This window comes from Colletes latitarsis, chromosome 12, assembly GCF_051014445.1.
Source record: "Colletes latitarsis isolate SP2378_abdomen chromosome 12, iyColLati1, whole genome shotgun sequence".
NCBI classification, from domain to species: domain Eukaryota; kingdom Metazoa; phylum Arthropoda; class Insecta; order Hymenoptera; family Colletidae; genus Colletes; species Colletes latitarsis.
Genome location: NC_135145.1, coordinates 22,900,919 through 22,927,189, shown reverse-complemented (window position 1 = coordinate 22,927,189; position 26,271 = coordinate 22,900,919). Strand labels below are relative to the sequence as shown.

The 26,271-nt window shown below is 44.9% G+C and overlaps 1 protein-coding gene across 2 annotated transcripts; it reads right to left on the bottom strand.

Moving 5' to 3' along the window:
* Positions 1-983: 983 nt before the first annotated feature.
* LOC143349029 (thrombospondin type-1 domain-containing protein 4) lies at positions 984-26,066 on the bottom strand. 2 transcript variants are annotated; one of them, XM_076779875.1, is made up of 20 exons: positions 24,879-26,066; positions 24,671-24,804; positions 21,857-21,991; positions 8,441-8,516; positions 7,528-7,679; positions 6,814-6,916; positions 6,432-6,534; positions 6,197-6,366; positions 5,451-5,655; positions 5,214-5,380; positions 4,988-5,093; positions 4,774-4,834; positions 4,486-4,670; positions 3,872-4,004; positions 3,547-3,790; positions 3,219-3,395; positions 2,983-3,147; positions 2,612-2,788; positions 2,373-2,538; positions 984-2,300 (listed from the first exon to the last, which is right to left on the bottom strand). In XM_076779875.1, the coding sequence occupies exons 3-20, from the start codon at positions 21,961-21,963 to the stop codon at positions 2,185-2,187; spliced, it is 2,613 nt and encodes an 870-aa protein (XP_076635990.1). In that variant the 5' UTR covers positions 21,964-21,991; positions 24,671-24,804; positions 24,879-26,066; the 3' UTR covers positions 984-2,184. The 2 variants fall into 2 exon arrangements, with proteins under 2 accessions (XP_076635990.1, XP_076635989.1); XM_076779874.1 differs by lacking the exons at positions 24,671-24,804; positions 24,879-26,066 and adding an exon at positions 22,674-23,001.
* Between the last annotated feature and the right edge of the window lie 205 nt (positions 26,067-26,271).

The window sequence follows — 26,271 nt, the reverse complement described above, 5'->3', positions numbered from 1 at the left end:
AAGCTCGGAAAGAAAGATTGAATCTCGTTTTTGAAACTTACAAATATTCGTAACAAGGGAAAAATATAGTGGTAATAAATAATTTGTTAATTAAATTTTAATTAAAAGATTTAATTCGAAAAAGCAGTTGAGACATTGGAACTTCCCCCGTCCGCCACCCAGTTCGTGATGTCGCTGCTAATGAGACAATATCGTTATAATTTAAAAATTGGCGGGATTAGTTATTATTTATTTGACAATTGTTCGTATTGCATACACGACAATAGTATTGTAAAATGCATAATGAATTAGCTTTTCAATCTTATGTAATCATATATAGAGTGTGTTTTAGTAAAGACTATATTAAATATATTAAAACGTTGTGACTGTAGTTCAGTTTTGGGAGTTGAAAAGTTATCCAATCCAAACGGATTTTGCACACATATACCGTTTGTTTGAGTTTTACTTTCAATTCTTGGAATTGCCGCGACTTTGAAGTCGTTCATCGCGTCCACGAACGTGGGGAACCCCCTTCGAAACGCTCGTCCAGCTCAAGTTACTCCAGACGCGTTCCGATAACGATTCTTATAATAGAATTGTTAGGTATCTGCGTATTTCACGGAGTGCTCAAGCTTGGTATTAAGTTTCAGGCTTTGGCAGGACCGCCAAAGAAAGAAAGGACTCAAGGAGTCGAAGGGACCATTTATTGAATTGTGTTTCATACTGCTCAATTTGTGTTTCAGAAAATCTTCGTGGAAGCTGTGGCAGAAAGAAAAAGGAGCAACATATTGTTATGTATTTGTTTAGCTATGTTTGTAGGAAGGATATACATAATATATACACAATATGTACATAAATTTAGGATATACACAATTTTAGATTTATAATTAGGTAGTTTATAAAAAATACTAGTCGTTTAATTTGGAATGTTAATTCCATATTTGATTGACTTTCACGTTTTCTTGATGGCCTTTCACAGTTCTTCTGAAAACTCTTCTCCTGTTTGTTAGTTCTTCAAACGATTGATCTAATAACAATCGTCGTTTCTTGTAAAAATTGTTCATAAATGGAGGGTGGTTGGGATTTGATTAGGGCAAGTCTTTATTCACAGCAACCTACAAGCAGTGAGACCTGGGTCATTATTATTTAGTATGTAATTAATTTTATCGATTTTTACTGTAGAATATAATTATTTAATAATTAATTACATAGCAAATAATATGAGCTAATGGCTGAGATCTTCCTCGTATAGTTTAGTATAAATGTAGTTTGTTTTCACATTTAGTTTTTATTGTTATAGTTGATAGCCTTATTGTTTAACTTCATTCTGAATGAATAATTGGATTTGAAATATAGTAACAAGTAGTGTTTCTCAAATTTTGTTTGGTTTTTGATGTTCTGATTTTTATTTATCTCCGTGATGGTATGTAACACGATCATGAAAATAGTTACAAATTATTTCTCTAGCGGTAGTGCTTATATCACGTTCCTTTCGTTTGTTTAAAACTTACGTTATAATTACAGATTTCATTATACAAAACAATATTACAGTCTATGGAATTTTTGTTTTCAATCAATTTAATAACCAACATCAACGTTATTATTAGTCATGGAAATTCATGGACTAATTCCATTAATTGACTAATATTAATCACGACTTACTTCTGAGAACTAAATTTTCAATGAATGTTTGGCAATGAATAAAATTTCAGTCGAAGAAACGAAGTACTACTGTAACTAATTAGCGATATGGTCGGATATCATAAATATAAGATTAATTTGATCGCTAGATCGCCAGCTCGATGTGGCATTACTTACATATGTAAACGGTAGACGGTCGCGTGTGCATGCAAATGGGTTGCAGCGTATTTAGGGGCGTAACAACGAACCGACATTATTTCGTCTACTACAAACGACTAGTATGCTTTCGTTTACTATTCCGTTTCCCGGGGTTAACGTTCGAAATTAATTAAATAATTGTTCCGTAGCCTATCGCGCGGAGGCAAAACGACCAAAGGAATAATTCTACATGTGATTAGATAGGACATTGCGTTAAATAATCTTCTACATAATACGGTCGTCTGTTTGCAACAGTTTCGGATAGTAGACACGATTCTTTCGTTCCACTGAACGATCAAGTTACATTATCTAAGGAGAGCTACGAGTTCAATCGAAGACAAAGAAACTGTGTTAATGGCAGACCAATTACTCGCGGCACTTGCAGCACGAGTACTTGTAGTATTTTATCCGACACAGGCCATTCTTCACAACCAACGCACAGTTCGGATGTTTGTCGACACACTCCGACGTCTCGTAAGCTTCTGAAATTGCGTAAAATATCCTGCCAAGACGTTGGAAAAAATGAATCGACAAGATTCAACAATTTCTCTTACTTTTCGGTGGTTTGCTCGGCGTCGAGATTTCTTTCTCGCACGATTTTAAACTACATTCCAGCCTCTCGGTTGGTCTTGCATCCTCCGGGCAATTCGAGTCCTCGACGCCCTCGAGAATGCAACGAACCAATCTCGTTTGCACACCGGTGCCACACGTCGTCGAGCACTAAAAATAGATATTTATATGATTACAATGTCAGGGTCTCTTGCATCACGGTGAATTTGTGCGTGTAATTTGCCTTCGACCAGCTCGAAGTGAACCATTCCGGTCTACACACGGGCACGCTGCATGTTTGTTCGGTTGCTGGCCTCGAATCGTTGCAATCGTGCGCTGGTAACACGACGAATTTGCTGTTCGTCCTTGCTACGCAGAGAACCTCTCGATTCTGGACACCCACTCCGCAAGACACAGAACACTGAAATTATAACATATTAGGCACTGTCGTTTGAAACGATAGTGTGTCTATAATGAGGTATTCTGGTCTAGAGAGTCGAGCAAATGTGATTCATAATTTTGTTTCTTTCGATTCGCAAAAGGTATCTTTAAAGTTTGTACTAAAGTACCCCTGTTAATGAGAAGAAACGTGTGTTTTGATTATTTGTTACTAACTGATGTCCATGGGCCAATGAACCACTTGGCACTATCGCACTTGGTTACTTTGCCATAGCACTGTCTTTCCGTTTCCGGTCTCTCTGTGGGATTGCAAAACAGTTCACTGCCATCGGCGCAGGCTACTTGCCTAGTCTCGACTCCCTTGCCACACTCGACTGAGCACTAAAACAAGCGATACAAAGGTCCAAGAAACAAGAACTTTGATTACTTTTTATAGCAAAAAATAATTTTACCTTGGATGACCAATTGGAGTACAGCCAAGGTGCTCGTTGGTCAGCATTGTTGCTTACACAAGATACAGATTCGCAAACCTTTTCAGACTCTGGTTTGTTGAACAAAGGGCAGGATTTCCCAGGTGTGATGCACGTGACCGTTCGATTCCTAACTCCTCTTCCACACGTTACAGAGCACTGAAATCACAAAAACGATTACTGAACGTTCCAAACGCGTGGAAATAAAGAATCGATAGAAAGAAACACGTGTGCCCGTCGAGTGGAAATGCTTAGAAGCGTCGAAGGGAGTCTTCAATTGTTTGTATTGATAAAAAAAGGCCCCACTTACGGGGCCCCAAGGGCCGACGTCCCATCTGGGTGTGTCGTGTGGCGAGTGCATGTGCCTTAATTCCGGACTGCAAGCCGGTTTCGTGCAGGTCTCCACGGTTAACAGGTCCGTCGGTTGGATGCACGCACCGGCAGCCACTTGCATCGTTAAATTCGCGTTTAATTCCTGTACGCACTCCAATTTTCGCGTTCTCGTACCGGTCCCGCAGCTGACCGAGCACTCGCTCCACGGCTCCGGTCTCCATCTGCAACCGATATCGTGATACTCTTTAATTTGTACGTGATAATTTGCAGGTAACATTCCAATTACAGACAGAACAGTTTACTTGGCTAGACAGGGACGGTCGTTGCAACGCAACGGAGGCGGCTGTTGAGGCTTCTCCGCGTTGCGGCAACGCTTCTCGTTCACTATCATCTGGTTGTTCTCTCGAACACACTTGAAAATCGCTGTTCGAATCCCTGAAAGTGATAGAATTTATTTAGTTATTTATTTGATAGGAAAACACCTTTTACAAAGAAGGAGTAGTCTAGTCTCTAGCAATCTGATTACCTCTAACTTGAAACTGTCTGAGGATATTTGATTTAAATATTATTCTTTTGGTAGAATCTTTTGACCCTATGCACTCTGTGTATATATGGTAGATACATAGATAGTATTCATTGAAACGAACAAAGAGAGAGTTTTGGTAAGCGTGAACCGAGAAATCTGACCCTGTTATTTCTGTCCAAGTATAAATGAAAAGAATCGAAGCAGTTTTTTTCGTGAAAGGCTCGGGCAACCACGCGTGGAAAATAATAACGTGGGACGATCACGGATGTGGGGCTTCCTGCTAATAAATTTCGTGAATCGGTAGGGAACTTCCCACGCAAGACTTGATTAGAACTTCGATTGTCTATCTTTTTCCTAATTGTTTGATCGATTACTGGATTGGTAATTCACCTCCTCCGCAATCTTTGGAGCAAGGAGTCAATCCAAAGACCATCCACCCAAATTTCATTCGCTTCTTCCTTTTGGTCTTTGACTTTGGTTGATCGCCGGCCATCACTGTGGTCGGCGGATGCTTCATCTCTGCCTTTGGTGCTCTGCCGCGATTCCTGGGCGATAAATCAGCCTTCCGGTCGGGCCTGAAAAAGCGACGATGCTGCACGATAGCAAATCACCGCGTGACCAAATTCCAAACGCTTCTCAAATCTTGGAACTTTAACAATAGGCTCGTATAATATTTACATTCTAGTCAGAGCGACGCGAGCGTCCGAATCGGGGATTTCGTTGCCACGATCCATGGATCCTGCAACAAAGAGACAGTAACGAATCGCTTTTGCTCTTTGCGCGTTACCCATTCGCGTGAGTCACGAGTCAGCCATAAAGTGCGTTACGTAAGGACGTCGTGGTACCTTGAAAAATGCAGTCGATTAAACGCCTCGTGGCTAAAAACGGTTACCTGTCGCAAAAAGCGGCGGTGCTATCATCGCCTTTCCGTTGGATGTTCCCTTTAGCGGTAACATGTACTTGTAAAGCACTCCGGGATTCATTTCCTGCGCCAGTATCTGGGGGGGAACGATTTAAAAATACAACACACAATAGGGAACGGGCAAAAAAGAAAGAAACCGTGGGTGAAATAAATTCCGTGAGGGGTCAGATATCAGAGGCGTCTTTATGTGTTGTACCTCTAAATGCAAAGAATCGTTCAGTGGCCCGGTTGCCAAGATGCACTCCACGCGGCTTCTGTCACCCCTCTGGTATGTTAATGTCGTGCCAGCCGCTTTATAAGTGCCGCTTGAACTATATGCCAACGGTCCATTCAAGATGTAACTACCGTTGCTGTCTCTCAATGCTAAACAGATCAGATTATTAAGAAACGTTCTCTCCTCTGTACGCTTAGTTTTCTATCCAAGATGAAGTACCCAAGAAGTTGCTACTGAAACGAAGTTCAGAGATGTTGAGAGACACAGCTCCCTTCGGTATCGTGGTCACGGGTTGATGACCTCTGGGCAGGATTGGTTCCATAAAAATGCCCTCGTACAGTCGACAACCTTTACCCTGACCACCGCAGACACCACAAGCATCCGTCGTCACGCCTGAACCTACCACACCGTCGCAACCTACAGGCTGCAACAGAAAATTGCGTACAAATTACCGTTATCCACTGTTTTTGTGCTGAGAGATCCTATCGAGATGGGTCAATAGAAATAACTGATAAGGAGAGGACAAGACTTTCCGGTCACCCGCTTTTGTTAAAACTTTGCACACCTGTAAATTTAGTTATAAGAATTTATTAATGATTAAAGTTTCATTATTGTATTATCATGTATCAAATATAATTTTAATCTATCGTGTATTAATTATTACTATGAGGCATGATAGTAAAGTAAGAGACTCCTACCCAGGTGGTCCGAGTTCGATTCCCCACGACTACAAAAGTTTTTTTCTCGTGGTATAAATTTAAATAATGAAATTCACACATAAAAATGCTAATTAATGTTTAAATTAATTACCTTTGTGATTATTAAAATTTATAATACATATCAAAATTTGGTATTGATAGCATGCTGGTAATTGCAACTCGATAGATTTATGTCACAGTAAAATCGGTACCCCTCTCTTTGCGAGAAGAACTTGAGCTCTAAGTATCGTAATTAAAATTGATTACTTTGCATTGTCCAGCGACACATAGCCACCGATCTGTACGTTCCATAGGGATTCCAGAATGTCCACGAATATTTGGAGCGTCGCAGGGTGTGCCGTCCATTACTGCCGGTTCAAGCGTTGCGTAAAAACGCTCTCCGACAGCGCGGCAATTGAGCGCGCAAGAGTTTGGGGCTGACCAAAACAGTAAATTACGATTAAGAAGCAGGACTTAATTAATTCCAGAAGCCCCAACTTACCGTCCAGGAAGGGAACCCAATCGTAACTCTCGCCCTTGTAATTTCGTCCGTTGTATTTGGCGCATTGTTCCGCCCGCAAATCTTCCGGAAAGTTTGGACACCTCTGTCGACGAGAAGAGTCGTTAAACCGAAGATTGATTAACGATAAAACGTCCTCGCGCTGAAATTAACTTTGGAATATGTTTAAAATAATTTTCCAATATCTTGCAACGAAGATAGAAAGGTGGTCCAGTTTATCGTCGAACGCTTATAATAATTAACTCTCTTCGAGTGTCGTTCGATAGGCTCAGCGGGGCGCCATTAACAAAGTGCAAACCTTAATCTATCACAGACAGTACTCAATGATGTAAACGTTGGCGCTGCACATGTCGCGTTGATTTACCTGCGTGTTGCACGTGTGGTATCGCTTGTACGTGCCGATGCAAATGGGTCGCGAGTTGCTCGTGCCATTCCCCAAGATAATGCTCCTCTTCCTTAAAAGTCTCCTGAAACAAATCGTCCGCTTCAGTCGACTATTTTCGCGGCGGAAACAGCGGTGACCATTACTACTGCGAGCTTATAAAAGGGATCTAGAAGCAAAGGTATCCGTTTATTAATTTCGATAGAGAGATTTTGAACGGTAAATCCTTGCGCAGGTAGCGTTACGTGCAAATGTCAGCAACGATAACACGTTTCGAGGTCGCAGACTAGCGTGTAATCTTCCCTCAGCTACCGATCAGCAATTTCCTCGATACTTAACTGTTCCTCCGCTCGTAAGCTGACACGCTCCCCGAAGATCGATCGATCTACGGCTCGCGGAAGGAAACCACGGTGGAATTTCTCAACGAAATTCTGTCTGTTCGCGTGTAGGTGTTGCTTGGGACCGTTCGTCGAAACCGCGAAACGGTTGCTCGCGACCTTTGATCGCGCGAAACGTTAACGGTACCGCGAGACGTGTGATTATTGTCGGGAATCGACGGTACGCGTCGATCCACGGTAATCGATTACTCCCGATACTTCGTGGTTGCGATCGAGCTTCCTATGGATTTTTATACGAGAAGAAGTGAATCGACTTTGGTAAAGTGTCTTATCTTGCAAAACAAAAGGTTTTACTTACTGATATGGCACACATTCGCGAGACTGAGACTGGATACCGGTGCCACAGGTCCTCGAACACCCGCTCCAGGGACTCCAGGCGCCCCAGGTGCCTCTGATTCGATTGTCGCGTCCCAGACCGAACTGAGTCTTCTCCCGCAGCATGTGATACACCTGGAAAATAATTTGATCGCGACTCTCGTTTATCACATGACTATTTCACGATGGACAGTTAGTTTTAATCGAAATTACCGGCTGCAAATTACGGACAGGATGGAAAATATAATTATGGAAGATTGAGAAATCCTTCGGTGACAATTATGCGCGTTCGTCCAAATTGCGCGCGCGAAACGAACGGTTAACGAGGAGCGCGTTTTCTCGGCGCGAAACGATCACGCGAGGTCGACGGCGGTATCGCAATATTTCGTAAAGTAAACGGTTCGTTTAAGCGTAATAGAAACGCGGTTCCAAGGAGCGTTGCACGACACATAAATGTGTTTGCATTTTGCGTTCCTCGTTCGCTTGGCCTTGAGAATGCAGCCAGCTCGGTTGTAATTTAGGAACTTCTTCCAGTGCCGATTAATTATTCTCCTCGTGCCACCCAAGAATAACGTCTCCGTAATTGCTTATTAATTCCTGTAAGTGGATTAAATTAATATGCACCGGCCGACCGCGCGTCGAGGATAAAGTATCGTAATGGCCGAGATCGTTGCGATACCGGTATTATATCGGTTAAATGTTACGCGCGAAATCACTATGACGGGGATACCCTGTTTAAACAACATATTTCTCTTAGATAGATCGCGTAACGATCGATCGAAGCGATACTTGACGTTTTGATAGTCGAAAAGGAGAACGAGAGAGATCGAAAGTCATCGAAACACCAGCGAATCGATCTGAAAATCGAATACACGTTACCTGGGACTGAAACTTACCTCGATGGGATACTTGTCGGGTACGTGGGTACAGGAGACGCTGGCCGCGGTGAGCATTGTCAGAGCTAGAATCGATCTGAAACAGAGATTGCAGAGATGCCTTAATTAATCCGACGTAATGGAATGCAATTTGTTATCGTCATTGTCCATCTGCGAGCGTTTTTCACCGAGCATTCGGCGACCGTTCAACCGAGCCAATTATCACTTTATCTCTGCAACTATCTATCTTTCGACCCGGGTCTCCTTGGGGTAGACATTTCAAGAATGCGACACTCTCCATGTACATTAAAATTCCGATATTAAGAATTTTTTTTCTCCAAAGTGCGTAGGATATCGGGGGCACTTCTGTTCAACAAAAATTCTTGAAATCGACCCCTGCAACTAAAAATAATTTTTTTAGAACGATTTGAAATTTTTTTTTTTTTGTCGAAAAATTTCACATATTCTCGAATTTTTTTCTCGAAAGTGGGTAGGATTTCGAGGGTATGTCTAATGACCAAAAATGATTGTAATTGACCCGAGAACCTAGAAATAATTTTTTCAAAATGATTTGAAATTTTTTAATTCTGTCGAATTTCTCCATCTACCCCGTGTGGATTTTTCTTAAAAATGCCGATTATTCGATCATTCCGGATAATTGAGCGGCAGATAATCGGAACCCTACTGTATTTACTGACTCGAGACTAAACGATTCCACTCTGTGCATCCTCGTTCGCAATAACTAGTTTTAAAATCGCGTTATCCGCTACAGAAGCGAATAAATACACTCTGGTGATTAAAGTTCTGGGATACTCTGGTCAGCGACCCTCTTTTGAAGTTAATTTACAGGATACGGAGAGCAAGCGTTCTCGATCATGCAGTCTCGAGGTCATAGATTTCAGTAGTCCTCGATTTTCACAGCACGGAATCGCGTGCACCTCCAGGTTGCAGCAGCGTGTGCAACGTTAGGCGCCAGACTATTCCGTCACGGCAATTATTAAAACTGCACCATGGATCTCGGATCTGGAAAGGGGAAGCGGATGAGGGAGAGGAGGAAGATACGTACGAGGGGGGGCAGGGGAGGAGGTTGTGACGCTGATTCGAGTAAACTGTGCCACTAAGCACTAATAATGTTTCGCTTGTTGCGTTTTCTCGGAAAGCTTAATTAATCATAATCCGCCCCTGAGCGGAGAAAAAAGGAGAAACAGAGAGAAACAAACTGTTCGCTAGCACACAAATAGCTGGGTATTTGGATACATGAAACGCACACGACGGACACGAGCAAATGCTACAAACAAATGGAAGAACGATATGTATATAAAAAGTTATTCCTCAGGCAATTTCTAACGTTGAGAGTTCTAAAAAAAAAAATTGAATAAGAACCAAGAAGATTACTATTCAGCTTCTGTGAGCTTCCTGTTGGACGATAATCAATTACGTCGCTTGCAAATGGTACCGTAGTTTATTAGACACGATTATTATGAATTAGAACGCGTGGCTCGGTATGCTCAGCACCTAAGAAAGGGACATCGTCGGTGCATGCAACCGTTGCACTTGTTGCAGCTGCACTGGTCAGTCGCTTCGGAGCAATCGTGTGTCCAGTTGCAGCGGCAAACACGTGTTCCTCCATTCTTTGCGGCGCTGAGACCGTTCGGATTCCAGTTACTCGTGTCGTTTCGCCACGTTTCAATGCCCGTTACCTTCGATCAACGCTACTACAAAGAGTATTTTAGACTACGAATGAAAAGAAATCATCTTCTCTGAATTTTTAATTTAAAAAGCTATACTATGATAAATGTGTCGATCATAGACGCTGTAATTTAAGCTTTGGGCCAGCACGAGCGTAGTCTATTGCGCTTCTAACCGATAAACGCATCGTCATACACGCGTGTTTCTTATTGATCAGTTTTTAAAATTCCTACGCCATTCAAGACAAGACCGACATTGTTTATCGACGACGTGTGACGCACCGACCGCGATAGCGAAGTCATAACGGGTCGAAGATACGACCCTCGCCGCGAGATATCTCGCTGCGAAGTCGATACACTCGCAAAAACTCTATCTCGATCGAGTAATAGCGTGCGAAACGCTGACGGGTTCGTTGTGTTCTCGCCGGAAGAAATTCACTTCGTGCGCCGGGATATTTCAGGAATTTTGCGACAGTATCAATGGCGGACGGTGCAACGGTCCGATAATGGCTCCCGCGGGACAAAGATGGCGGCGATTATCCTCGATATTGTTCGCGGGATTCATCCATGTTATCTATAATTCAAATAAATAAACAGTAAATCACAGGAAAAACAGAAATACAATTGTTATATTGTCTAATTTATAACTCTGAGATGATTTTAATCACACTTCTGAGCTTTCTCCAATAGAAATGAATTAACAAAACCGAGATAGCGGCGATTGTGCAGTCCCTAGACATTATTTGAGGCCATCCATTATCTACAACTCAGAAAACAAATAAATAACAAAAGTAACACTTGTATATTCTCTAATTTATAACTGTGAGATGATTTTAATCGCAATGTAGAGGTTTTTCCACCAAATTAGCGAGGGATTGCGAGAAGAATTAAGTCGAAGGGTTGCGAATCGCGCCAGGAATGGTAAAGTTCGCTGTCCAAGGAATAAATTTGAGATTCTTCATGGGATTCGTTCCGGTGCCGTGGCGTTTCTGCGGTCGAAAAGCGGATGAGAATAATTCGTCGGGAGTCGCGTCGCAGGAGGCCGGGCAAAATGATTTTAACCACGGTGGTCCCCGGGTACGAGGATTTTCGTCGCCAGGAGGGGGACTCGGGGCCCCCCGATACCGATACGTACGCGCCGTACACAAAAAGGAATGACTGTGAAATATGATGCACGATACACGTACGGCATTGTCTCGGCAGGCTGTGAGGATCTTCGGCGTTAAACGAGGGAGAGGAGGAAGAAAGTTGCCCTCGGACAATGGGGGCGTGAGTCTCGAATGGCTCCTCTAATGATACCGGAGCACTTCGATACCGAGGCGTATAAATGCAAGCATCCCGTGAGAAGCTGCGAACATTCCTGTTTATGCGTGCATTAACCACGCACTCCGTGCTCTCCTTCATTTTTCCCTTTTTCTTCCTTTCGTTAAACGAACGTTCGAGCATTGCAAGATGGCGTGGCCAATATTCTAGCCGCTGTCGAGGATGGTGCCGACTAACAAACGCAACGGGATACAATGGGATCGTGAACTTTCGCGTTGTGGTCGATCATTATCGATCGATCCTGGCTTTTTACCGTACTAATCAGCCACGAGCTGGATGTCGAAGAACGAAATATAAGAGTTCTCTCGGGCCCTTTGCGATGCTCATTGTCGAGTCTAATCGGATGATCTGTGCATGACTGGAGCCAGCCATTGCTGGAATCTTAATTCGATTGCACTCGATATTAATAAACCGACAACGGGAGACGATCGTTCCTGCAACCAAGATCAATCGCTTGGATAATTAATAGGAGGAGAGCAGAAACTTTTTAGAAACGTATTCGTGATTTCAACACACCGTTTAGTTTGCAACGATCGCCGCTGGAGAATCTTAAGCGATAACTGTACATCGACGAAATTTTAATTGCCCAATGGCAAGAAGGAACTCTTTTACATGCGCCTTTTTCAGCCACGGCATAGTAATGTGACATGCCTATAAATACACGCGTCTCTGAGGTGTTATTAATAGAAGCGTGGGAGGATGCGAGAGTGCTACGTGCGACGAATAACGAAGAACCGACTTTCTCACCTGGAGGAGCACACGAATGGACCAGGTGTCGCTCGACCCTCCGTCTTAAACGCGCTCCTCCGCTTCGTTAACCTACATTCTCTTATCGAGCTCAACTTTGAAATCTGCGCTTCGATCGCACTTCCCGGGAGCTTCAAATAATTATTCGTGCAAGCATCGTCCCGTAAATCACGAGTACGGCGTTAATTAAACCTTGGATAATTTTTAATTAAAGCACGGAGCCTTCCTGCGCCTAGATTTGGACATCCACCGCCCCTCTGAATCTTTCCAAGGCGTTCTTTCATCGTTTTCGGTGTTTCCTCTGGGCCCATCGTCTTCGCGTTTCACTCTCCAATCCATTGGACTCGTTTTCGGTGTATTAGGTTTCACGTGTACGCGAGAGAGTATTGCCCAGTCGTGCGTGCAGTTAACAAGACACGTTGAACCATCTTCATGTAGGTAAACCGCCCGCAGTTACTCTCGTACTAACTCTATACTTTCCTCTGGTTCTTCTTGGACCAATTTTTGTTGCTCACCCGCACGCGAACATCGCTTTCCCCCAATTCAAACGCAATCCAAGCGACATTTCGATTTATCGAGGCTGTCGAGGATCTTGGATTCCGTCCACGACTCGCGAATAGGAAAAATTCTGACGAGTCTATTTACCAATTTAACTCGTGCCTCGAAACAGCAAAAAGACACTCCCTGAGAAGAAGCCGGTAGCTGAGAGACAGGCATGCACGCATCCTGACCCTCCGCTGTCCTCGTTGCACCACGTCCTTATGCGTTTACGTCGTTCTATACGGTACACGTCGGTTCAGCAACGACGAGTGACGTGAAATTATAATTCCGTAAAATTAACGTTGCATATGTTAATTATTAAGAACCGGTCTTCGAGATCCTCCAGCCACAACCGGAATATAATATATCATAATATGTGTATACACGAGTTACGAGCGAAACTTGCTCCGAAACACGCTTGCCTTTAAGGCCACCTTCGATACGGTCGTGGCTCTTTTATTTCTTTCGTCCTCCGGGGGACCATTTATCGGTTTTTGGGCCGCGACATTTCACTGACCTATGAAACAGAGGTTCCGATATAAGGTTATTCGGTGGACGGAATGTCAACGCGAAAGGTCGACTCAAAGAGAACATTACCAACGGGAAACGAGAATTCTCGTTTTCTTGGAACATACGTTACCGGCCGAGTGTGCGCGTTTTTCTAGTAATTTCTTCGATAACACGAGAAAAACATTCTTATATCCGCATATAACTCCTGAAAAATTCAATACATTAATTAAGTGTTTGGTATACGCATGTTTCGGAAATTCTAATGGCGGGCCGTCCGGACGCCATCTTGGAAATTGCACGAAGATTGCTGCGAGGAAATTATTTTCTCGTTTACGAGGATACACTGTCGAAGTCGACAGACCACAGACTGAATGTCTGAAGGATCAGAGCACCGCCAACGGGCCACTTAAATCAATTAATTTACGTTTCGTGCCGCGCGGCCACCGTCGAAGGGGCGTTAACTAGCCTGTAGACTTCGACTACCGATAAACCCGAATTCCATCGTGTCTAGCCTCATCGTTCGAACAACTATCGAACATCGAATACCACTTCCCTCGATAGTCTATTTCCGTCGACCCTTCAAAAGTACCATTCGAGCGCTGTAACGCTCTCCGATTCGCGCAAAAGCAACCGACAGGTAAATGCGCCTGCGATGTTCCACGTTTCGAAATGATTACCACCTTTTCCCACCTGCACGAACCAGTATCGTGGTTAAACGTGCCGCGAAATGGAACCAATTTCCCGGTACACGATCTTCCATTTTGCAAGGAGGTCCTCGCCAACCATGACCTCCGACCTCGACGACAAAAATGGCCACACGTGCACTGGAGAATTGCGAATCCACCGTTTGTGTACTTTGACAACTTTAGGGAAAATTCATGTAGACCGGAAACACGAGATGCTCGCCGATAAAAAGGTGCTAGAGTTTGGAACTTCCGTTGACACAAACTAAACAAACGTCTTATGGAATAAAGTACACGGAAACGCGAGTACATAAAAAGATAACTAGAAGATATAATTATTATTATGAAAAAATTTGTGAAATACGCTTTTCATAGTCGTTAAACGAAGCTAGTTTTAATTTTATCTACATCGGGGGAGCGTGTTTCGAGCGTTATCGAATCGCTAAACTAATTAGTCGTTAACGCTGTAGCGATCGTGGTTGCTGTTACCGAGCCATTAAGTCGATTTGATCGAAGGAAAAGGTTGGAGGCGCCACGAGGGCCTCAGCGCTTTTGGATGCAACGTGTGCGCGCCATGCAACGTGGATTTTTTTGCTCGGTAGACTAGGAGCGTCGTAAATAGTACGATAAGGAAGTCGGCCGCTCCGTTATCTAGTCTCCTCGACAGACAAACCGAAGATCTCCAGCATAAATTCGATGCGGATCTGGACACAGCAAGATGGATCTGTTCGTAATTTTCTTCCTGAAGCAGATACGCGCACGCACGGTCGCTTCCGAGTCAAGTTTCGTGAGCGATTTATCGCCGCTGACTGCTAACTTATCGACTATTGTTCGATCGTTGCGAATATGAGAACCTTACGACCAGATGTACATACGTCCAAACTCGAATGTTTAGCTCGACGTATCAACTTTCTTCAAGAATACTGAAACAGAATTTGATTACAAGTTGTATCTAAAAGAAAAAGTTTGAGATGCAACGGTTTAAGGACGATCACGCGTACATTTCAGCCGCGTTTCAACACCGTTTAATGGCCCTGGATCTCTCTTTCTCTGAACACGCGGTCGAAAATGTTACGTTCAAAAGCGACGATCCGAGAATAATGCGCCGGAAAAGGCACCCATAAAGGACGTTCTTAGAAAGAGACGCGGAAGGGTGAACGCACCGATGTTAACACTTTACCGATCGGTAACCTATTAATCGACTTTTTAACGCTTACCGACCGGTGGCTTATCGACTGTCCTGAAATTAAAAAATGTTAGATTTAATTACTCTCTAATAACAGAAAGCAAACAATACAGTAAATAGTTTCGTAAAGTTTGATTTAACGTATCTATAAGTGTAAGAAAAAGCTTTGTATTCGCGAATATTAGCCTAGGCAATCGCTACCGGTCGGTAAAGTGTTCTTCCACCTGTTGCTCGGTGGATAACAGAACTTCCGGAAAATGGAGCCGCACGAGTCGAAGGTTTCGTGTTTCATTTATGTATTAGCGAGTTAACGGAATGCTTGATTAAAATTCTGATATTGAAAAAGGACTTGGAGCAACAATAAGGCGGAAAGTCGAAGGGCTCGATGCTTTCCGCAGCAGGAAATAATTAGCCGCGACCGGATATCGGTCGTGGTAGGCGGTGGCGTCGATGGAGGACAGTGTGACTCTCAATCGACTTTTACGTCGAGCATTCGTACCTTTTGCTATGCCTGGCGTGGCCCTTCGATTCGCTCGAACACAATACACGTAGCAGGCGTACAAGGCATTGTTTTGGTTGAACAAGCGCGGCTGGCTCGTTTAACGAACGGCGAGCACGTATATCGGAAAGCTCACGTATACCGTTTGTTTCTCGCTCGGGGAACGGCGGAAACGACGTTATCTCTGTTCTCGCCGATTTTGATCTCTCTTTCTCTCTCTCACACTTCGCGTTTTCAGTCACCACCCCCGCCCAAAAGACTCACGAATACAATACGCGAAAGATGGCACGCGGTTGTAAGCGATACAGAATTACAGTTGCTCGAACATTTATCGTAGATCGATCTCGTGCAGCCCTTTGTTTACGTAGCTTTGAAATAAAACGATTACCGGTACAGATCGAAACGCGCTGGGGTCCTTCGGGAGCCAATTATTTTTCGACCGCCGGCGAACCGAGTTTTCAACGATTTCTATAATTTATATGTCTCCGACACGCACGTTCCGAACGAACTAATCATCGAAACGATGACTGCGACTTTTTTACAGCCTCCTAAACTCGTTACAGAAATACCCCAGAGAGGGTAAAGCAAAATTTAATATACTTTAATAGTCGATCTTTCGATTCATCGTTCTTTCGAAACGTTCGTTCAATTTTCAATATCCGGTACAATTGATTATGACTTTCCGCTACCGTCTCTGCAAGAAGATGGCGCGTAGATGGCGCCGTTAGCGCAGAATAGAATTTCAGAGGATCTCCTCGTCCATGTTTCGTGCAAGTCCTCAGGGTTGTATGTAATACGAATTCCATCAACATTTGTATTAAAGTGACCATTGCAAGTCTAAACTGAGAAGACTAGGATTCCAATCCCTCTAAAAATATGTCTGCGCTATCAAGCATCCTTAATTGTGTTTTACATTAGCAATTCTAAGGGTTTATCGAGCAACTTATGTAGTTCGACTGGTATAGAAGTAATACAATATCTACTACTTGGCAATGCTAGCGAAACATGGACGACAATGGCTCTACAGATGCGGTTTGCATTCAAAAACCTCGGACAATAATAGTGGGAACGTTGGCTATTCAAACCTCAATACTCAATATTTGAATATAATTCAAAATTGTAACCATGGACTCGTCTATACCTAGAAACGCTTGATGACTGTTGGAAACAGACGCGAAGACATTTTAAATTCCCTCGTGGAGGCATCGAGTCACGTTTCTATATGCGAAACGTGCAACATATTTGCGACGTTTCTGCGGTGCGTGTTAATCTCAACCCTAGGTGGCTGGATCTGTACTGTTCGAATACATTAATAACAACGTGAATATAGAACTACGGAGTTTTTGTTATCCAAACGAACCGCTGCAACCGTAGCAGACCAAGCTACGGAAGCGAATGTCTTCGTAAAAGCGAAGTGGAGGACCGAAACGCGCGGTTTCCGGAAGGGAATCGCCGCTAAAATATCAACAGGCGTTTGGCCGCGTAGTACAGTATTCGCGACATGGTTGGAATCGGTCGGTGAACGGTAACTTCCGGCAAACTGCTAAATCCGAGTGTCTATTTCGAGACGCACAATCCATCGATGACGCTGGAACGATGCAGTCCCAGAATAACGTTTACAGAAAACAAAGAGATCGATAACGAGAGGAACGCATTAACAAATAACACAAACATGTATATATCATGCGTACGCAACCCTCCATTGAGTCTTATCTGTTCTCCTAATAAAAAAAATCACACTTTTAACACCCAACGTTCCCGCGTCCCGATTTCAAACAGTCTCCAATTAATCCAGCTCGCTGGAACGCGACAGTCGAGCGTACAGGTGCCTAATTAGCGGCTCTATTGCCAATCTCTGTGTAACAACGTTGCACAGGACGCGTAGACTCGGATAATCCGTGGGAAAATGGCTCTGGTTATCGGATATCAAAACGCTCAAGCTTGGGACATGCATATCCAAAGTTAAATAATCGCGATGAATTCGATACTGTTGGAATGGCTGTCGCAACAGGGCCTGTTTGCAATGAAGAAGAGGAAAGGAGGAGAAACCGTCGAAAACGCGGAATCAAAATTGCATCTGCGAGCGTGCACGCGGCAGATCTGCTCGCCCACGATCTCGTTCGAAAGAATAATTATAGGTTTCGCGTACACGGCGGGATAGGATATGAGATGGCACCGCTGGCGGTGGCGGTGGTTCACGTCAGGCCACGCTATCTCGCGCTCACTGAAAAATAAACGAGGAGGCACCGTTTAATGCCGTTTTCGAGCCGCACGCCCGCCTCTACGGCCAAAGGAGTTGCGAGACCTCATGAACATTCTTATCTGATGCATCCGGTATGCGTCCCAAGCTTGCACGGTGTACAATACCTAGCCCCTTGATGGCTGCCGGCCATGTTTACAACAATTCTTCGCAGTAATGTGGAACACCATCGATCGTCGATCGCGCCTCGAGCTACGCGACCGTTCAATCATCTCTGCGTCAACGCGGTCATCCATCAGGCGATTTTAGAAGCGCATCGTTCGAGAATAACAAGGTTCAAAGACAGGTAAATAGGCTAGAGGAGCGACGACGATCGGTGGAAAACAAGTGCGTAGTAAATAATAACGTTATCGTTGCTCTCGACGAGAAAATTTGTGACGGTGTCGTAGAACGGAGATAAAAGATCGTATAACCTATTTTTTCTGAGATTATCTCGCTGAGACGGGCCAAGATACCGCACAATAAAGAACGTTGTTCTAGTCGACGTCGCGGCGGATAGTTTACAAACGTTACAAGAGATTTACACGAGTGCTTGCACGACACAGAGCGACGCAAACAAACCTCTTTTCGATAATATTTTCGGGATCGACGAAGCATACGTGACGTTGGGCCGATCGAAGGATCCTCGTCCCGTGTATTTAAAAGCCACGAAGCGCTATAATGATCTACAAGTAGGCGTCGATTTCACGACGGAGGCCGTTCGATCGACCCAACGTCGATAGGATCGATTACGTGCCGTTCCCCTTTTCGACCCTCGTTATTTATACTCGATTCGTAGACGAGTGCCGCGAGCTCTTAATCGCTGGTCGCGACCAGGAAGCTTCTGTTCGTCGGATTTATCGTCCACGACGGATTGCGACCCTCGGAGCGAGACGCCAGTAACAAACGCAAGAGAAAACCTAATTGCTAGCGGCCGGAGTCGCGGAACGAGCGGAGGAGGAGGAACGCTCGAGAACGCGAGGCTCCCGAAGCGCGGATGATCGTCCGAATGCATCTTTAATTCCACGCACTTATCTCGAAATCAATTTAAATCTTGGCCGTCCGCTCGGTTCCTATATGGCGAAGACAGGCTTTGTCCGTTGCCGACGTGGATCAGCCCCGTCCTTTTTCCCTTTCTCGTTTCGTGCCGCTCGGGATATAGCGTACCGCGCGCATAAAGGCCATTGTTGCAGAAAAGGGACGGGGACGGGACAACGTTTCTCGTACGGCTCATTCAGCATGCAGTTGTGCCGAGGTTATCGCGCTCCACGGACGTTGATAGAATACGCATCGTCGCGGGGTTGCGGTCCCTGGTGCCAGGGCGTCGTAGCTGTCAACGCGTCTCGAAACTGTCGACGCTCTCGCAGCGGGACTCGATGCGAATCAACGTCAACCGTACGCCCCCGCTCTCGCTAAACCCTCCTATTTCACCCTATCGATACAACAATTGCAACCTCCTCTCGCTTCTATGACACTCACAATCTTATCCTCTCACGCGTTACATTTTGTCTTTTTACGTCATTTAGATTACAATAATTCTCACTCAACGTTTCCAATATACAATTCAACGCGATCTTCAACTTTTTCCATCTTCGATACAACAATTGCAACCTCCTCTCGCTTCCATGACACTCAGAGCTCTATCCTCTCACGATACATTTTGTCTGTGAACTAAACTTTTTCCTCTAGGAATTTGTTGCATGTTCTCTGAGTAACGGGTGGCGAAGCACGGAAGGTCACGGTGATGTGAAACGGCGGAAACACGGTGAACATGTGCGCGCGCATAATGGGCCTAATTGTGAGTCCCATGCGAAAAAGAAAAGGCTCGCCGCGAGAATTACGAGGTGGTCGAGGAGGCGCCACGCTCGGAGCGTACTCGCCACGACTTATGAATAGTATTCGTTGTACGTACGTGAGTGAACCGCGGTTTATTGCTGGCGTTCACGGCAACTCTATCTTCGGTTCCCCGAGATGGGATCGGTTCGCTACTACGCGAGGCCCTCGATACATCCTTCGAAACGAATCGATCCGGGACCGTGCACACGCGTGCATCGTCGTCACGCTCGTCTCGAAACAGCTGATCCGTAATTAAACGATAGTCCGTTCTCTGAAAGGTGCGTTTCATTGCCCCCGGCGTTCTTCGTGTCTGCTATTCCTTTTTCTACGCTCTTCAAATTTAGTTATACGAGTTTTCTTCCTAAACCCTTTGATAACCCTTAGGTAGCAGGTGCTGGAGAACGCAGAGAGGAAGCAAACGCGATGCATTCTCGTCCGTCAGCGAAGACGACGGTTGCACGCCAACTGCTCTTCATATTTCCGACTTGTACGCGTCAGCAGAGGCTAATGCACCTTTATTTGTTTGTCCTTTCAACCCCTTTCCGGGGCGTACGCGTTCGCATAATCGTGTTTTACCAGCTCCGCGACCGGGTAATTGATCGATATTCGAGTTGGCCTCGCGGTTCGCACCTCGGAGATCCGAGACTCATAGATAGTCTTTCCGGCTCGTTTCAGGTTATCGCTCCCCCCGGCTCGTTCCTACACTCATCCTCCGCGCTCGATACACAAACATACGAGATACACGCGATACACAATGCGCCGCGAACGTAGGTTTCGCGCTCGTGTGTTCGACTATGCACGCGAGGGCACACGCGAATATTACGCGACGCTACGGACGCGGAGGGTGGTCGTTATGGTCGCGACAATCATCTCGCAATCGGTTACTCGATACAAAAATTAAAATTCGCTTAGCAATACTCGCGAATCGCGCGTTAAAAATTTGTTAATAACAGGAATTTCTTTGCACGTTTGCTTGGAACATTTTACACCAACGACCGCCGCATGTTTTCGTCGCCCTGTATTAACACGAGTGGATCACAAACGAACCGTGGGGAACTCGTCCACATACCGTACGTAATGCACACCGCATGTGATCCACCTATGTGCCTACATACATACATTCGTACACGCGCGTAGACTCAACATAATTACTCTACATGCCCCGGTACAGATTGCTTATTGTTCGCGTGGCTCCTTCTTCTCCTTCGTAGCCATTTTTCCCTTTTTCTTCGAGCCTATCAGACCCTCCACGCCGGATTAATGTCACAGGGTGCACGATCCACGAGTTACTTTCACGGTTATCAGCTGAATTCGGGGCCCTGGGTCTTCACGGATAACAGCAACTCGAAAAGAATAAAAATCAAATTCATCTTGCAAGCTGGATTGCAATCGTTCGTTCCACGCCCACTTGTTATGCAGTTACGAGCTTTGTTAAGTTTCCAAGACAAAGCAAGCTCGAGTCGGTGAAAAAGGCTGGGTCAACGAACGACGAAAGCATGTTTCGTTGCGTACGAGAGACGAGGCGGATCCAACGATAAAAGAAACACGACGTAAACGTTTCCCAGAGCTTGGCGGAAAATCCGGCGCACTTGTCGGCCAATCCGTAATCGAAACCAGTAATTATGCGCAGACATTGGCATGCACGCCATACAAAGAATACTTTGCAGATAACAAGGGACTCTCTGCCCGGAGCATCGAAAGTAACGAGGGCAAGGATTGATGTCCGTTCATTCGGTACGATGCGCATCGAGAATTATTACGAGGTGTCTGTATTAAAATAAACAGCGCCCCGGTGTGTACTCACGAGAGAAAGAGAGATATACTCGTTAAAATGACGAGTTATCGAGTAGGGGTATCGTGTTTCGGCCGTTACCCATTTTTTTCTTTCGCATTTTCGAACAAACCACACACTCGCGGTTACCGATACAAATCGTGTACAAATTTCACGTAACGCCCCATCTTGCTGTTCCAGTATCGTGTTTCGACATTAAACGCTTTAACCAATCTTGCTCGTGTCCATCTTATCCTACAGAAACTATGTTTACAATTGTATACAGCCTATTGTCATAAAGAATAAACTTTGTACAGTGGCCCCACTTCGATCAAACGCTCAGATCGTGGAGCGACGGACTTTTCGATATCTAAAAGTCTAAATTTGCCACGAGACTCGCATAATCCACACTCACCCAACATTCTTGACCGTGATGTGACGTTGTGTGCATCGTCGGCGCCGCGGCAATTCCGCGGGACCCCGCAACCACCGGTCATTCCTCGATTTTCGTGAACGATCCATGAAGATTTTCTCCGAGGCTCAGGCCATCCTGCATGAGAAACGTCGCGATGCGTTATAAGGCGAAACCTCATTATCGGTTGTGTGATATAGAACGTTAGCAGAAGGCAAACTCGCGCGGGATGCCTTTAGACCGGTTAAGGTCGATCGCCTTAAGTCTCTGCTTCTAACTTTTATCCTCTCTCATTGTCTAATAAACCCTCGCGCCTGTCGAGACTTCGTTGGATGCGTTCACGTTGCAAAAGTTTGCTTTCGAAAGAAGCGAGAATCGCGACGGAAAAATTTGGAGCACCGACGCGGTCAGAGCAGAGTATAAAAGTCGTAAAGAAGCAATTTACGAGACGATATATTAAATCGCTACTTGGCGAACGCCCGTATAAAGAGGCATCTATATTCACGGCTTCTTGTCAGCGTCGGCGTGCGTGTATCGTTGTATGAACAGCTGTGAAGAATGCGGTACGGCTCGCAGGCCGAGCGATGAATTGCTGGAAAATCAGCTGTAAATTTCGGGCTTGAAAGAGAATCTAATAGATGCTTTCCGGAACGTGGATCGTTACTTGGAAACATCAGAGTTTCCCGCTAAATTGACATCGAATTAGACCGTACCACGCTCTAAATGATCTACGACAGTACGCTTCTGATCGTTCTAATCGCACAACCGATTCGATTATCGTTTAAACGTGACTATTATCGTTGCAAATAGTTCGACATACCGTCGTGCCTCATCTAATCCCATTCAGTAGAAGTAGCTGGCGGAATCGCGGGCACACCGCACGTGGTACACATTTCCCGAGGAACACGAGGCAACCGCCGAGCGAAACTCGATCAAACTCGAGCTCCCTGTTACGCGCGATTAAACGAAACGTACGAACTGTTAACAGAGAACTTAACTCGCCTCGGACGTACACTGTGAAACTCGACGATTGCACGATTCTCACGCGGGGCGTACAGTCCTGGAAAATTCGAAGGCAGGTGTCCGCGCGTAATCTGCCGGTCGCGTGTAAGCTCGAAGACGAAAACCGTATACGGAGTCACGTTTGCGCGCTCACAGGCTGCCGCAGCCGCGACAGGAATGATAGTGGCGAAAGTGGGAGACCCTCCGGGAAATATATAGGTCCGCAGGGTGGTGGTGGATACGAGGAGGAAGGAGGCGGGGGTCCGACAGACGATGCATCCCTCGGCGTATGCCTATGTGCACTCATACGCGTCGCCACGCACGTGTTTACGCACGATCCACGTACGGCCCGTCACGATATGCACATGCAACAGCCGGTGCAAGGTGAGATGCATCCCTGAGGATAGCAGCAACCGACTCCTGCGCGATCCTGGCCTCGTTTCTCGACAAACGTCTCACCCTTTCCTTTCGCTTTGCAACATAAGTTTTACAATCTGTACACCTTCGCCATTACATTCCTGCATTTTTCGGATCGCAATGCAACGCGGTCAGTTTCCGCTTTACATTTGTTAGACGAGGCTCGCGCGTCGCGAATCAACCGCGACATTTCACCAGCGAAACGGATTAAATGCCGCGACAAATCGACTACAGTGGGGCCATTGCACGCCAAACGCGGTAAAGAGTGATTTTATACAAATGATTCACTAATAGTTAACGACACATGGGACATAAAAAAAAATCACAGTAAATCATGGCCCATGTGTCCCATTAACTATTAATGAATCATTATTTCATCGTGGGTATATTTGTATAAAACCACTTTTTGCCGCGTTTGGCGTGCAATGGCCACACTCGGAGAAATAAACGCATCAGGAATGCACGCTATGCCGCCTAACGATCGGTAGAACTTAATATTGCTGATACTCGGAGCACATAACGCATCGTGGAAAGAATTTTAAGTAATGGTTTGCGAAACTTCTAGTGTCTCATTCCTCGGTGGCGTTATATGGTACAAAATTGATAATCGGACAGTTTTGTGTTCGCGGTCGCGTCTTATCGTGGCAGGTGACACGCGATAGAGGCGCAGGAAGAAACTGCGTAACCGGTGAATGAAGTCGAGGATACCCGTCAGCCGGACGCTTCGTTTTCCAACGGCACTCTAAGAAATCATCGCGTTAAGGTATGCGTAAACGCGACCAGTCTCGACGATTCCCGAGGCATCCGCTATTACGAACGAGCGTTCGCTTCCGCGGTGTGCGAGACATTAAACTGGCGCCAGCAAGATCGTTCGCGAGAGGTCTCATTATACGACTCACGGAAAAACATATTTCCCTACGCTATGCTACATTCTATTCCAATTCGTGACGTTCGAAATTCGCTTCTAAAATTGACTATTTGTACGTCGAGCTGCGACAGCCGCGCGGGAATAAGCGCGTTGAAATTAACAAATCTATAATTGTCAACGTCGTCGTTGATTCGGAAAGGGTAAAGTTAGTTGAGGGTGTACGCAGCGATAAAGTGGATGCAAGACGCGTGTACAACAAGCAGTTATTGCTTCGCGGAGCGGGCATTGTAGTCTGAATGTTGGCTCAATGGCCCCTTAACTGGTTATATCATAGCCTTTCTGGCTGTTTCTCTTCCTGTTCCAATCTCTGTCAACATTTCTACATACGCGAGCGGAGAACACGCGTTTCGATCGATAAGTCACAGTAACGAGAGATAATTTCACGGAACAAAAAGAGATCACCGGATGGCAGAGACGAGTAAAGTTCGTATCTGAATAAATACCTCGTATAACGATTAAAAAATAAACACCTGTTTTGCTCTTTGGATGAAAGTTACTTTGGCATTTCCGCATTTTCAAGAACTGACTTCTCAAAAACAGGAAACAGGTGCTCCTTGACACTTTCCAAGGTTGTTCTTCTGACTGTGTCCTCTTCTTTTTATTCCTAGAACAGTATATTAATTAGTGCTTTATACTTTAAAGACTATTATTTAAAAAGTTGCTAAAAAACATCAATACGTTTTCAATCTATGTGCGACGGTTCCGTCATTCTGTCGTCGTGTGCAGTAACAGTGAAACTTGGAGAAAAACTGACTGGTTGCGACTCCTATTAACCTCATTGAGAGAAACCTATGATCGTCGACGAGGCTCGTGCTAGCTGCCCACCAACGCGATTATTATCATTTTCAACGATTGATCCCGTTACTGAAATGCAATTGTCTTTACCTTATCAGTATCGACACACGCTTTAAATAGCGCAACCGAGTTACTAATCCAATCTATAGTTACTTAACCACTTGAATGTTTTCATTGTTTCAACCAACATGAGTTTCTCTCTAGGAAAATGTGAGCACGTCCCGCGCGTATCTACAAAAAGAAATGGGTCCTCTGTTTCTCTGTCTTTCTTTTGTTGTACTTGCTCCTTTTTGCAGAGCACAGCCCTGCTCAACGCGTTCGTCGAATTATACTGCCGTGGCCTATAATTTGGACACTATTTCACGTACCATAAGCATGCAATCACGAAAAGGTGTTCCCTTTTGTAAGTGGTTCCACCTAGATGAAGAATTTATCGGCTAACAGCTCTTCCTCGAGATTATAATATACGGTACATACACGATCTGATCGGATCTGCGTGAAGTCGACGATCTTGCGGGGCGTCATGTTGCAACGAACTAACTTCCTCCCTTTTTGTTAATTTCTTTTGCATTGTAATTCTATATCTGCATACTTTGTAGTCTTCGTGCATTTTGCAGTTTGGTCATCGTTGCTTCGTCCCGTGGCGTGCAATAAACGAACTTTCTTTCTCCTTCCCCGAGTTTTCAACCTCTGACCCGTTTCTTTCATTTCCTTTGACCCCGTTGACCTTACTACGATATAAAATTTCCATCGTTTCACGCAACATCGCTGTGCAAACGTTATTCGAATGATTCATCTCAAAAAATAATATTACTCAAATTGGAAAATAAGAAGATAATTGTGTCCGTTCGATCGCGCGATCGCTATAGAAATTCTTGAGTAGATCGACGGAGCTGCGAAAACGTAAAAATAGAAGCGAGCCGTCAAGTGGGCCTGTCTCAATAAGTTCCCCGAACGGAACATCGAAAAATAAACGACCCTCGGTATCGAGACGCATTAAAATATGTATTACTTTATGGTGTTGAACGATTTACGCGTATTCCGATCGACATTCGCTCATCCTCTGGGGAATATAAACTCCCTACTGCGTTTCCTTCCTGCGGAAGCGGAAAAGAACCGCCCAAAAGGAGACGATGGGACGTTTTTATCGAACCACGCAAAAATGCGTCTGCTCAAACGTACGCATTGATAATCCGCAGATGCGTACGATCGCGAATCCGATCCAACCGGCCGGTTTACATAAAGCAGACACGCTCCAAAACTTTCTCGTTTAAGG

Excerpts from the sequence above, each read along its gene's own strand:
- LOC143349029 (XM_076779875.1), bottom strand. The coding sequence starts at position 21,963 with ATGGATCGTTCACGAAAATCGAGGAATGACCGGTGGTTGCGGGGTCCC. Across the intron at positions 6,535-6,813 it reads ACCACACGTGCAACACGCAG|AGGTGTCCAAACTTTCCGGA; the intron begins GTAAATCAACGC and ends TCTCGTCGACAG. Across the intron at positions 4,835-4,987 it reads ACCGCCGCTTTTTGCGACAG|GATCCATGGATCGTGGCAAC; the intron begins GTAACCGTTTTT and ends TCTTTGTTGCAG.